This window comes from Mesoplodon mirus (genome assembly GCF_964341445.2).
Source record: "Mesoplodon mirus genome assembly, chromosome: 3".
NCBI lineage: Eukaryota > Metazoa > Chordata > Mammalia > Artiodactyla > Ziphiidae > Mesoplodon > Mesoplodon mirus.
The window spans coordinates 100,975,629-100,991,047 of record NC_138978.1 but is presented as its reverse complement, the minus strand read 5'-3'; the positions used below and the strand labels follow the sequence as shown (position 1 = coordinate 100,991,047).

Genomic DNA, 15,419 nt, shown 5'->3' with positions numbered 1-15,419 from the left:
ACAATGCTATGAGACTAGATATCAATTACAGGAAAAGAGCTGTAAAAAATACAAACACATGGAGGCTAAACAATACACTACTTAATAACGAAGTGATCACTGAAGAAATCAAAGAGGAAATTAAAAAATACCTAGAAACAAATGACAATGGAGACACGACGACCCAAAACCTATGGGATGCAGCAAAAGCAGTTCTAAGAGGGAAGTTTATAGCAATACAATCCCACCTTAAGAAACAGGAAACATCTCGAATAAACAACCTAACCTTGCACCTAAAGCAATTAGAGAAAGAAGAACAAAAACATCCCAAAGTTAGCAGAAGGAAAGAAATCATAAAAATCAGATCAGAAATAAATGAAAAAGAAATGAAGGAAACGATAGCAAAGATCAATAAAACTAAAAGCTGGTTCTTTGAGAAGATAAACAAAATTGATAAACCATTAGCCAGACTCATCAAGAAAAAAAGGGAGAAGACTCAAATCAATAGAATTAGAAATGAAAAAGGAGAAGTAACAACTGACACTACAGAAATACAAAAGATCATGAGAGATTACTATAAGCAACTCTATGCCAATAAAATGGACAACCTGGAAGAAATGGACAAATTCTTAGAAATGCACAACCTGCCAAGACTGAATCAGGAAGAAATAGAAAATATGAACAGACCAATCACAAGCACTGAAATTGAAACTGTGATAAAAAATCTTCCAACAAACAAAAGCCCAGGACCAGATGGCTTCACAGGCGAATTCTATCAAGCATTTAGAGAAGAGCTAACACCTATCCTTCTGAAACTCTTCCAAAATATAGCAGAGGGAGGAACACTCCCAAACTCATTCTACGAGGCCACCATCACCTTGATACCAAAACCAGGCAAGGATGTCACAAAGAAAGAAAACTACAGGCCAATATCACTGATGAACATAGATGCAAAAATCCTCAACAAAATACTAGCAAACAGAATCCAACAGCACATTAAAAGGATCATACACCATGATCAAGTGGGGTTTATTCCAGGAATGCAAGGATTCTTCAATATACGCAAATCAATCAACGTGATACACCATATTAACAAACTGAAGGAGAAAAACCATATGATCATCTCAATAGATGCAGAGAAAGCTTTCGACAAAATTCAACACCCATTTATGATAAAAACCCTGCAGAAAGTAGGCATAGAGGGAACTTTCCTCAACATAATAAAGGCCATATATGACAAACCCACAGCCAGCATCGTCCTCAATGGTGAAAAACTGAAACCATTTCCACTAAGATCAGGAACTAGACAAGGTTGCCCACTTTCACCACTCTTATTCAACCTAGTTTTGGAAGTTTTAGCCACAGGAATCAGAGAAGAAACGGAAATAAAAGGAATCCAAATTGGAAAAGAAGAAGTAAAGCTGTCACTGTTTGCAGATGACATGATACTATACATAGAGAATCCTAAAGATGCTACCAGAAAACTACTAGAGTTAATCAATGAATTTGGTAAAGTTGCAGGATACAAAATTAATGCACAGAAATCTCTGGCATTCCTATATACTGATGATGAAAAATCTGAAAGTGAAATCAAGGAAACACTCCCATTTACCATTGCAACAAAAAGAATAAAATATCTAGGAATAAACCTACCTAAGGAGACAAAAGACCTGTATGCAGAAAATTATAAGACACTGATGAAAGAAATTAAAGATGATACAAATAGATGGAGAGATATACCATGTTCTTGGATTGGAAGAATCAACATTGTGAAAATGACTCTACTACCCAAAGCAATCTACAGGTTCAATGCAATCCCTATCAAACTACCACTGGCATTTTTCACAGAACTAGAACAAAAAATTTCACAATTTGTATGGAAACACAAAAGACCCCGAATAGCCAAAGCAATCTTGAGAACGAAAAATGGAGCTGGAGGAATCAGGCTCCCTGACTTCAGACTATACTACAAAGCTACAGTAATCAAGACAGTATGGTACTGGCACAAAAACAGAAAGATAGATCAATGGAACAGGATAGAAAGCCCAGAGTTAAACCCACGGACATATGGTCACCTTATCTTTGATAAAGGAGGCAGGAATGTACAGTGGAGAAAGGACAGTCTCTTCAATAAGTGGTGCTGGGAAAACTGGATAGGGACATGTAAAAGTATGAGATTAGATCATTCCCTAACACCATACACAAAAATAAGCTCAAAATGGATTAAAGACCTAAATGTAAGGCCAGACACTATCAAACTCTTAGAGGAAAACATAGGCAGAACACTCTATGACATAAATCACAGCAAGATCCTTTTTGACCCACCTCCTAGAGAAATGGAAATAAAGACAAAAATAAACACATGGGACCTAATGAAACTTAAAAGCTTTTGCACAGCAAAGGAAACCATAAACAAGACCAAAAGACAACCCTCAGAATGGGAGAAAATATTTGCAAATGAAGCAACTGACAAAGGATTAATCTCCAAAATTTATAAGCAGCTCATGCAGCTCAATAGCAAAAAAACAAACAACCCAATCCAAAAATGGGCAGAAGACCTAAACAGACATTTCTCCACAGAAGATATACAGACTGCCAACAAACACATGAAAGGATGCTCAACATCTTTACTCATTAGAGAAATGCAAATCAAAACTACAATGAGATATCATCTAACACCAGTCAGAATGGCCATCATCAAAAAATCTAGAAACAATAAATGCTGGAGAGGGTGTGGAAAAAAGGGAACACTCTTGCACTGCTGGTGGGAATGTGAATTGGTACAGCCGCTATGGAGAACGGTATGGAGGTTCCTTAAAAAACTACAAATAGACCTACCATATGACCCAGCAATCCCACTACTGGGCATATACCCTGAGAAAACCATAATTCAAAAAGAGACATGTACCAAAATGTTCATAGCAGCCCTATTTACAATAGCCCGGAGATGGAAACAACCTAAGTGTCCATCATCGGATGAATGGATAAAGAAGATGTGGCACATATATACAATGGAATATTACTCAGCCATAAAAAGAAATGAAATTGAGCTATTTGTAATGAGGTGGATAGACCTAGAGTCTGTCATACAGAGTGAAGTAAGTCAGAAAGAGAAAGACAAATACTGTATGCTGACACATATATATGGAATTTAAGAAAAAAAAAATGTCATGAAGAACATAGGGGTAAGACAGGAATAAAGACACAGACCTACTAGAGAATGGACTTGAGGATATGGGGAGGGGGAAGGGTAAGCTGTGACAAAGTGAAAGAGCGGCATGGACATATATACACTACCAAACGTGAGGTAGATAGCTAGTGGGAATCAGCCGCATAGCACAGGGAGATCAGCTCGGTACTTTGTGACCGCCTGGAGGGGTGGGATAGGGAGGGTGGGAGGGAGACGCAAAAGGGAGGGGATATGGAAACATATGTATATGTATAACTGATTATATTTGTTATAAAGCAAAAAAATAAAATAAAAAAAAAAAAAAAAAAAAGTTATATGTAATGGTGAAAAAGCATTGTTCAGACATGACTTGATGATAATGTCAGCTGCTGGACCTCTCAAAGGACATCAGCCCTCTGGAACAAAAGGGCTATTTCTTTGTGCTAAAACAGCATCCAGCTCAATTCTTCATTTAATATTTTAGAAGTCAGTTCCAAAGTAGGTCAAAAATTGAAAACCAATTTTGGTTTCTTCCTCAGCTCATGTCTCTAATTTTCATGGAAATGATACTATGAGAATCTATCTATTCCCAGAAAGATGAGAAGAAACTTACAACCTGCCAATCTCAGTAAGTTCTTTTCCAGTATGATGCTGTGTGAAACAACTTTCATCCTTTCCCCCTTTTGTAAGGAAGGAAATTCTGAAATCTAAAAATGGCATATGAAAAGCTAGTCTGCCCATTGGTCTGGTGAATTAAAACCAAAGCAGATTTCACACCAGCCACTTTATACAAGGAATATGTTTCAGTATGCAACTGTCTCCAAAAAGGCTGATTCTAAGGGAAAAGGAAGAACGCTTTACTGAGGGTAAATGACAACTTCTCAAAGTTTTTATATTAGAAACAAAAGACTTGAGAGGGCACTCAGATGAATATTTCCTAGCCCTGAGATGATGGCCCCCATGCCACCAAAACCCAGGGCAAGATTACGTAAAATTTCCACAAAATGAAGGGTGTGGAAAAGTCTCTGAAACAAGACCTATTCTTCTGGAAGAAAGGATACTCATTTTTGAACTTGATCAACTGAAAAACAATGGTGTCTGTTTAAAAGGCCCAAATATATATCTTTTAACTTAACTGTTGGCTTCAATAGAAAAGTTTAAAAAGGGGCAAAAAATACAAAGGAGTAAAACTACTACAATTAGGAATAAGAAAATTTAAATGGCCAAGAAACATATTTAAAAACTCAATCTTTTCAATAAGCAAATAAATACATCTTTAAAAATGAAATGTCATTTTCCCCTTCCAATATGTTTGTATATCAATGTCAAAGTTTAAAAATTGTTATCTTAGCAGAAAAGGTGGTGGGAATAAGAATAATTTCATCAATATCCTTTTTGGTAAACTACATAATTTATCTGCTAAGGCCCTATATCAGAAGAAAATTTAAGAGTATAATGTCCAGGGGCTTCCCTGGTGGCACAGAGGTTAAGAATCTGCCTGCCAATGCAGGGGCCAAGGGTTCGAGCCCTGGTTTGGGAAGATCCCACATGCCGAGGAGCAACTAAGCCCGTGCACCACAACTACTGAGCCTGCGCTCTAGAACCCGTGAGCCACAACTACTGAAGCCCACGTGCCTAGATCCCATGCTCCACAACAAGAGAAGCCACTGCAATGAGAAGCCCGTGCACGGCAACAAAGAGTAGCCCTGGCTCGCCGCAACTAGAGAAAGCCCGCGCGCAGCATCAAGGACCCAATGCGGCAATCAATCAATCAATCAATTTTTAAGAAAAGAATATAATGCCCAGTATTGATGAGGATCTAGCTACTAGGGCATTTCATAAAATACTGGAGGAAGTATAGATAAACTATCTTTCTGATGGACAGTTTGACACCAGTTAAGAGCCTTAAAGTATAAAAACCAAACAACCTAAATGTCTATGAATAGAAGATTGATTAAAGAAATATCCATAGGGTAGAATACTACAAAGTAGTATATCTCAAAAATATAATGTTAAATTTAAAAGAAAGAAGCTATATAATAATGTGTACACTATTTTTCCATTTATGCAAGGTTCAAAAACAATGCTACTTATAATTTGTACACAACCATCAATATGTAATTTTCAATTATTTGTTAAAGAAGAAAAAGGAATATAAAGGGAAAAAAATATCAGAGGGCATAGCACATATAAAAGGGTAAGGACTGTTCTGCAACACTTTTGTTTTGGTTGTGTGTGTGTGGATAAGTGTGTGTTTACTGTGTTCCAATATAAAATGTATTTCTCACTGTGGATCAACTTAAAGCAAGTTCTAAAGCCACAGGTATAGTCGACAAGGTGTAATTTGCTCATCTTCAGCTTGTTGCTTCCAAAGAGGTCTCCTGACTTTGCTCTCTACCGTGTGGCAGAAGCTGTCTTCCTTCTACCTCCAGAAGCTCTCTCAAGTCCAGACAAAAGAGAACAAGGCCCACTGATAGGGGGGCTGCCTAAGTCCTACATCTTGGTTTAAGTCCAACACCTCTTTCCCCAAGATTCACACAGAGAATGCCCCTTCCATTCAGTAGGATTCCACCCTTGAGAGCAAAAGAATACAACCCAACTCTTTAGCCTCAACTAAAGTCAATATGATGAGCTCACCATCCTAAAAACATGTGCATTTAATATGGGAGGTTTGGAATATGGGAGAAGAAGGGTAGGTTTAATAAAGAAAACTATATTGATACATGTTCATCAAAGCATTATAACCAATAGAAAAAAAATGAAATGAAAATAACATCAAGTCATCAAGGTAGGAGCATAATTAAATAAAATATTATATATCCATATAATAGGATATTTATAGCTATCAAATCATACTCTCTAAGCACATATAAATGATCTAAGTAAATGATAAACCTATAGTAGTAAATGAAAAAAGATGAAAAATTATATCTGATGATTCTATGATTCCAATTTTGTAAAACAAAATGTATATTATATTGGGTTGGCCAAAAAGACAAACTTTTTGGCCAACCCAATATTTAGGGAGAGAGACTTTTAAGAAATATGGCAAAATGATTTCAATGTTGAGTGTTAGGTTTTTCATCTTTTCCAAATTTTTTACTTGGAAAAATATTTTTTAAGATTCAATTAGAAATGGAAAAAAGAATCCTTCATACATACTTTCAGTGTTGAAACTCACAGTAGATTTTTGTCTCCTACCTCTCTTTTGAGAACATCATTCATTATAAGCTGCCCAAATGGATTAGCTAAATTTTTCTAGTTGTCTCTTAGTTTACAGAGGGAAAAACCGGATACATGATAAAAGTCCTCGAGAAATAGAAAACATTCCAGAAAATCAAATACTATATTCAATCAACTGATCAATTAATCAGTTAAAAACATGTTATTATTTATTTGTTGCCTAGAAATATGATAAATGCTGTAAGGTAGAAAAGCAATATAATACATAGTTTCTGTTGAGCTCCTACTCTGCATCAGAGAGTACAGGAGGCTGACTCACATATTATCTCACTTAAAGGGTAGTGATCCAGACCAAGAGTCAGGATAAGGTAAACACATGAAACATATGTGTATGTGGGTACATAAATCAATAAGATGTAGTGAAGTGCTGAATGGTACAGTACAGTAGAGTAGATAGATGGGCATATATTTTAATCACATAGTTAAAAGGTCAGGAGAATGATAAGAGCTGAAATTGGCAGGAAGTATACAGAGAAACTAACTTGACACAGACCTTGAAGGATGGGTGGAATTGGGATAAGTGGAGACTATTCCAAGCAAGAGGAATGTCTTCTGCTTCTCCTGGTAGAGAAAAACATGAGATGAGGGACTTCTTGTGTGATGACACTAGTCATTAACGTCAAAGGATCAAGACGCCAGACTAAGACCCACGCACAGTTCCAGAGCTAAGCAGAACAAACCCCACCACCACCAAAAGTTTATAGAATATGCCTGAGAGACCCCAAAATAATCCAGAGAGACTATGGGTTTTTTAGGACACTAGTTCTTATATTTTCAAGTGATATTCCTCTAGAGCAGACAAGGCTACCTCTTCAGGAACTGAAGGAGGTAATTCAAAGTAGTCCACTACAAGGCAGTAATTATGTTGACGTCTCATGTTTCACCTTTAAAATCTTGTATTTGTGCGTTCAGTAAAATGATGCTCCTAATCTTTGTGTGAAGTTGGAGCGCCAGGTATATGAGCCATGCTTATCTTATGCAGCATACTTCAGCATCTCCTAAGTTAAGAAATACATACATACATATATATATATATATATATATATATATATATATATATATATGGGTCTAACTCATCAGGTTCTATGAATTTTTGCTCCTCTTCCATCTTGCCAGATATAAGGTGTCAATCTACCATTAACCAGGCCACTAGGCTGTCATTTAAATGCTGTGGGTCCATCTGCTGCACCCAGCCTTTTTTCTTGTCTTCTTCAGACACAGTTTAACATCAGGCACTTGGCTACCAGACAATATTTTCCAAGTGGCTCTTTAATATGCAGCAAAATAATGTTTCACCTTTAAACTATGAGTGCTGGTCTTACCTCTACATCCTCGTCCCCATCCTCTGGCTACACACCACTTCGTATTAATTTTGCTTAGGACTCTTTTTTTACTCCCTTTTGGGGCAGGGACCATATGTTATTTGACTTTGATTCTCACCACCACCACCAGGTTTTGCACATGCTATATGTTCTGTTCACTTCGCATTGCATACAGTAGTCTATAGTAATATTTGTGCATTAGCTCAACAGAGACAAGAGTACTCGTGCACACAGAGAACACTGTCTGGGAACAATGAATGACATGAGGTGGTTTTAAGTTTGGTTAGCCCCACCATAATATTTATCAGCTCCCTCTCAAGGCCTCCTGCATAAACCATGCATGCTATGCCAATGCAGCCTCAACCCAAATCCAGTAGTCCCCTTCCAATGAGACTGCTAGTCTTAAATCCCTTGGAAATGTCATTGGGTCCTGATGGGAAGTAATGGGAAATAAGGTTGTAAACACTCAGATTTAAAAACCAGGTAGAGGGGGCTTCCCTGGTGGCGCAGTGGTTGAGAGTCTGCCTGCCAATGCAGGGGACAGGGGTTCGAGCCCTGGTCTGGGAGGATCCCACATGCCGCGGAGCAACTAAGCCCCGTGAGCCACAAATACTGAGCCTGTGCGTCTGGAGCCTGTGCTCCGCAACGGGAGAGGCCGTGGCAGTGAGAGGCCTGCGCACCGCGATGAGGAGTGGCCCCCACTTGCCGCAACTAGAGAAAGCCCTCGCCAGAAACGAAGAGCCAACACAGCCATAAATAAATAAAAAAAAAAAAAAAAAAAAAAAAAAAAACAGGTAGAGTACTTTAGACTTGATGCAATAGATAATAAGGAGCTACTATTGGCTCCTTAACAAGGGAATACTTGATATAGTGACATATGAGAAAGATTGATCTCTGTGGAACTTAATTCACTGCAAACATAAATTAAACTTTTCTAAGAAGTAAGTCTAAATAATGAACTAAATAACAATGACGTGTTAATAATTAAGGAACTGAAGATTTTTAAAAATTCCATTCTGGCATAATTAAGGGATAAATCAATTCAAATGAAAGATGTCACTGTTATTAAAACTTCATTAATTTATTAAATTATGTTTCACGTGAACAGAGTGCAGGATTATTTGATTATTATGTAAATCAATGTCATTTCCAGTTTTTGGAACATTGATATTAATGCCTTGTCATTGAAAACGTAACTAAATTTATCAAATTAACTTCTCAAAAGCCACCTGATAGCCACCAGACTGCAACCTGAGCCGATGCCAAATCAGAAATGTAAGTGATAGATAGCCCTGAGACTATGTGTCACCACTCATTCATCCCACTGGGTTCCTTTAAAATTATAAAACATGAAGGCTTTGTACTTTTGTAAACTCCATTTGAACATAATGAAATATGCTCTATCCACAATGCTTATAGTAATTAAAAATGTTTTTCTTAATAGGAGTCTATCTGGAAATAGCACAATATGGAATGTTCATTAATAGACCTGCTATGGTGCTTGAATAAATGCCTATCAAGAACACAGGCACACATTAGTAAATTTCCTAAAGAAAATCCATTTTCATTTCAAATTCTGACACTCTATTTAGAAAAATTATACCCTTTCTTTTAATTATTTCAGTAGACATAACTAGGGTATTGTTAACAACACCTCAGAGTACTTTATTTTCTCCATTTTTTAGTAATATGAGTCTACATGTAATTAAAGGCTGCTGCATTAATGATGCCAAAGGTCTCCAAGGGAAGCATTTAATGTCCACCTCAGAATATTATGTCAAAATTACATGCACAGAAGACTTTTTAATAATCTTTGTTTCCTAATTTAGATTTGATTGGCTCTGAAATCCATAGGTGCACTCCAGGGCTCACATTTCTACCGACATCAGCACTTCTGTGCCATAAATTGTACAAACGCCCATGACTTCTTCCGTCTGTAGGCTTCTTTTGAAAGCTTCTGTTTAACTTATCCAGAAAATTAGCTGCAGGTTGGAGATAATTGCAAATAATTTTGCCATTTTTAAGCCACTGGGGTGTTGCGTGGAGATATGACAGCTAAGTTTGTCTAAACACAAAGAACAAGTCATAACTTTGTGTTGTCACTTCAGCTTTACACACAGGTTCAGATCGTCCTATTTGCTCTTTATGCAAATTGAAACAAATTGTAGTCACTAGATGACCTGTGTTTTCTGACAAAGCTGTGCTACCTGAAGCTTTTACATGGCTGAAGGAGGACATGATCTATACTAACATGTTATGTCAGCCTAAAAAAAATGCTTAACCCTCTTCTACCCTTCAGATTCTTCACCCTTAACAAAAACAGAGTTCTTTTAGCCATCGACAACTTACAAGGAATATATCAGATTAAATTAAAAAGAAAATGTATGGCCTCAATATACAAAATTCATGCATATATATGTATGTGTGTATATCTATTTCTATTCCCCTATTTCACTATCATAAGTAGAAATGGCAGAATCTCCCATAAAACTAATGTTTAAAATGCTGGTACTATTACTATACAAAAATTTAAAATCACTAGATATTAAAGAGTTATTAAGTAGGTTATCCAGGTTAATAAACAGAGATCTACTGTTAAATGGAATCATGTGGTCCTTTTCCCCTAAAATTTCACTCTAAAGTAAATGTAGCATTCATGGATGGTCACTGGCATATAATGATGGAGGCAATGCAAAAAGCAGCAATACAAACTCTCAATGCATTGCCAATGAACTTCAACTTTATATAAGATAAATTGGCTATGGGAATTATAGGGTATTTCTCTGACCAAATGTCCCCCCGGTGCTCAGAATTGCTGCAGTCACAGCTAATAAGGGTGTCACTAGCTGAGCAGGTGATTACTGAAACCATTTTGCAGCAAACATTTACATATCAGGGCTAAGCAGTGATTGTGCTTATGTGGCAGCTGCCCTGATGTAATAGGCCATAACGACTCTGAGGGAGCAGGTATGGATGCGTGTGTCAAGGAGGGGAGAATGTGAAAGTCATAACACAAATGACTTTATGGATTCCCATTAGACCTCGGGCTAAGGAGCACCTAAACAGGTCTGATATGACAGCATCCTGAAACAGCTTTACAGCCTGTGTCAGGAAACCTTACACTAAAGAGTTTTATGGAAAATACAAAACTGCAGACAGGAAGTGTTGCTATATTAGGCCACTATCTTTGACTTGGTATATAATATGCATACAAATAGTCTCAAACTATATATTTAAAGTATAGATTATTAAACCTGTTATGCCAATCAAATGTATATTAAGGAGTCCAAATTAAGCATAGATAGGTAACATCTCACAAACCTCACACTCTCCCATGGAAAACAATTCTGTCCAATGACAAACTTAAACCCACCAAGACTTCTGAATATCTGTATCACAGTAAGATGTAGCCTTTTTTTTTTTTTTTTTTTTTTTTCGGTATGTGGGCCTCTCACTGTTGTGGCCTCTCCCGTTGCGGAGCACAGGCTCCGGACGCGCAGGCCCAGCGGCCATGGCTCACGGGCCCAGCCGCTCCGCGGCATATGGGATCCTCCCAGACCGGGGCACGAACCCGTATCCCCTGCATCGGCAGGCGGACTCTCAACCACTGCGCCACCAGGGAGGCCCAAGATGTAGCCTTTTAAAACACTGTCCTGTGGAGTTTCACATAAACATGTAAAGTACACATATTACTGCACTTGGGAAAGCTGAGGGATATCGTTTTCACTTTTTTCTCTTTTGGTCACTAACATCACTTAGCCAGTAAACTGGTAGAAACTGGCTTGTTTAAAGACCTTAGACCATGTCACTGTAAAAGTCAGGCGTGAGAAGTTCTATAATGCACCATTTCCCACTCAAGATGGGAGAAAGAGGCATGCTAAAGACACCAAGTAAACTCTTCAACACGATGGACAGGAGCAGTGCTGAGCAAGCATTCTCTTGCCAGAGGCTGACACCAGGGAAGCTGCACATTCAAATCACATGTTGAACACATCATACAGGGCCTATGCAAGTGCAAACAGCACTGTGAAAAAGGATCTTCGCTATTTTACTTAGATCTGTAAATTATTAAACAATTCCAGAAGAGGCATATTGCTACAAGTGCATGCAAACCAATATGTAGAGCCAGAGTGTTCTTAATAATACAAAGATTTGGCCCAGAACTCATCCTCTGCTAAGGAGTTCTGGGCCAAACCTGTCACCTGAACAGCAATTTCACCCCAGATTTGCAATGAGATCTTAAGTTTGACCTTTTATGAGAGATTATTAAAAATCTTACATAAAGCCAAAAAATGTCCCTGCTCTTTTACAGATTTATTATAGTTTTCCCAAGGTGTTTGATTGAATAATCTCCTCTTCTGGAAGTCTCTGGTTTCTAAAAGGCAACTTCTTTGCAAAGCAGATATCTGCTACCCAGAGAGACGGTCCTCTCTTTGAAATATTTAGTCTTTCAGAGCACTTTAGTCATAGTGACACCTAATAGCTAAGCTCTTTTTCTCACTCTCCGCAAAATCAGGTTTAGACTATAATTCAAACCAGTCCCCAAAGGCACTTCTGAAAAATGGCAAGCCCTTAGCTTTTAGGTGAAAGCACTGTTTAGTGCTCAAAACTGTTTCCTGTTACAAAACCTTTTCTACAGTGCTAGGTCTAAGATGATCTTATGCTAATTTAACTCACTAGGGACTGTGAACAGATGCTACTTTGATTAATAGTTTTACTATCCTGAAAATGCCAGGCCAGGTTCAAGATAATAAAGTCAGGCAAGGATACTATTAAAATCTGCCATATGACTACCTCTGTTACGTGGTGAAAAATGGGACCACAACATTTCCTGTATCAAATAAAGACCGCCTATAATAAAAAAAAACCCAACATAAACCAAATGAACACACTGTCTGAATTCTTTAGCACATTGATTTACATCATTTCAATCACCAAACTCTTTACTAATACCTTATGGGTATATTTTCAGCAACATCTCTAGTGAAAATTCAATTTGTCACTCCTGTGTTACCTTTTTACATCCCATTTACCTTTCCACTCAGAAAAAGACTTATGTATACTATGAAAACAACAAATTATCTAACTTTGCTTATCAAAAGGAGAGTATTTGAATTTGTATGCTCCATATCATTACTTTTTCAATAAACATGTTTTCCATATTCCAAACTTTTCTATGGAAAACCACAACCCTTGTAAACAAGAGGCTGCATAAGTTGACAAATAAGACTCTTCTGGAAAAGCTTCTCATGAGGCTTTAGCCTCTGTCTCCTCTTCTGCTTCCCTTCTCACTGGTCTCCTAACCAAGGATTTCCAAACCATAGCAGTTTCCTGATGAGGAAAATCAGGACATCTACTCTAGCCTTGAACTATGGAACATGGGACTAGCCTTAATTTAAATACGTATGTGAAGAAACCTTTGTGTTTTTAAAGTTGGTTTACCAATGGGTTTTATCCTTATGATATCACATATAGCCTAATCATATTCCCAATCTCCAATCTGAAATTTAAACTTCAGTGGACTTTTTTTTTTATAATTTATATTCAGTGCACTTGCCTCAGTGAAACCTTTGGTTTGCAGGAAGGTAAGTTCCAGTGCATCAATCACACTGTGCAAACTGTAATTCCAGGTGGTGCAAGCCTCCACTGAGAATGAAGCTAGCCTGTTTAGCACAAATCTGCCACTTGCAGATTCAGCTCATTACCTGAGTTGAGTCTTTACACTTAACACATTTGTATGCATATACAACATGCCCGCACTTAACACGAAATATTCTATTCAAAAAGGTTGTCTCACCATTGCACAGAATGTCTCAGGAGGGTCTCCACAGGTAATGTCCGGAGGATCCAGTTTCACTTTCAGATATTTTGTCATGTCTGTAGATTCCGGCTGACAGGCCATATAATCCCAAACTTTCCCTTCTTCTGTGTAAATCTGAGTCTTACACACATCATAATGTCCCCACACCAAAGGGTAGGGCTGCATCACTGAGGACACTGTAACCCAAAGGGCATGAATTGACAGGAATCTTGACAAATACATCTCTAAATTCTTGGCAATCTTCGTGGTAACAAAAGCCGGGTTTGCTTATCTGTGGTCTCTATTTTACATATACGTGTATGTCTATACGTAGGTAGGTTTGTATATTTAACAAAAAAAAAAAAAAAAAAAAAAAAGAGGATGAGACTTCAAAGTAGATTCCAAAACTAAAAGTGAAGGATTCGGATATTGCACGTGTTCAGGTATATTGGGGACTTTGGTGGAAACCTAGCATACTTGTGCATTAGGCATTAGCAACAACTTGCAGCTTTTTCATTGTCTTAGAACATATCTATTAGACTTGCGTCTAGTTTGGTTTTTGTAAAAGATGTCCAGCAGCAGATAATGATTTAGCAAAATGATGGCTCTCCTATTGTACATCCAATAACCCTGGGTGATCCTAGATGCTCACGGCTCATAAGGGTTGCTCAGGCGCACTGAGGTATCAGTATCTGAAGCAAAAGGATGAGTGTCTATAGCTCGGTGTCTGCTTCCCATCAATCATTCTTTTCTTCTGGCACCAACACCCTTTTAGAAACAATAAAAATAAGAGTTATTTTCCCACAATCAATGCATTACAAAATGTATGATATGTTGGCATTTGGGAGGTTTGATGCAATATGAAGCAAATTGGTGTAATATGGACAACCTTTACTTTGCTAGAATAAGCAAACCACAGAAATCATTCACATTGGGGAGAATTTTGAAATGAAGGATTTAACACTTCCATAACAAAGACAGATGTTTGTGTTCCAGGTGAGTTACAGGTTTTCGCTTCAAAAATTATATTTCCATCTTGACAAAACCGAGAGCAAGCAGCTAGATTTAAACATTTCTCAGATATTGCAGTGCTGGAAAATCTTCCAGGAGTACAATGGGGGAAATGAGCGCTTTTATAACAATGACAAAAAAGTGATAACTACTCCTATGCCTTTTGTCTCTTAGCAAAGAGACCCTAAAAATCTACAAATTCCTTGTACATTTCTTAGCTTTTGTTAACTGGAGTGAAAACTGGCATTGTTGGCACGAGGCTGTCCCTTTGGATTTGCTCATTATATTGGAAGAATTTAGCATCTTTGTTTAGTTGCATTTAGTGATAAAGATAACTTGGCTCCCTGAAAAAATAATCAAAAATAAAACCAGAGGCGCAAATTATCCTTTCGTAAGAATTTTCTATTTTCTTATATCTTTTTATAGCTATTACATCTGCATTTGCAGTTACTTTCTGTAACAGAAGAAGAGAATTTGTCCCAAAGGCGAATATTATACACTGCTTTAAAACTAAAAGCTCTGTAGTAAAACGCACAATTTCAAATGCACATATAAAAAGAGCTGAGGGTGAGTTAACAGGCCATGAAGCAGAATAATATGGCACTAATTCTAAGAGAAAATAAAAATTACTGTTTAAAAGTACTTTTGGTTAACTGATAATACAGCCTACATAACTATGAGTACAAGTCGTTGGTGAGTTTAAATGGCAACTTTTCTCTTTAGAAATCACTGTCTAAATTCAAACAAACTATAATATTTGGAATCCAGGTGTAAGAAAAGTGTATTTGCTTAATTAGTTGGTTTATATTGTCATAGTCCCAATAATTAACTATTTTTTAAATGTAAAAGGACAAAAAAGCCTACAGTTTCAGGAAATACCATTATAGACCCTTCA

General features: G+C 37.4%; 1 protein-coding gene across 2 annotated transcripts in view; it reads right to left on the bottom strand.

Moving 5' to 3' along the window:
* Positions 1-13,756, bottom strand: part of NTNG1 (netrin G1) — a gene marked incomplete at both ends in the record, with an annotated part of 346,940 nt that extends 333,184 nt beyond the window's left edge. For both annotated transcript variants that reach the window (XM_082613121.1, XM_082613122.1), the window contains one exon: positions 13,511-13,756. In XM_082613121.1, the coding sequence (XP_082469247.1) occupies positions 13,511-13,756 (246 nt within the window). The remainder of the gene's footprint in view (positions 1-13,510) is intronic.
* Positions 13,757-15,419: the final 1,663 nt, after the last annotated feature.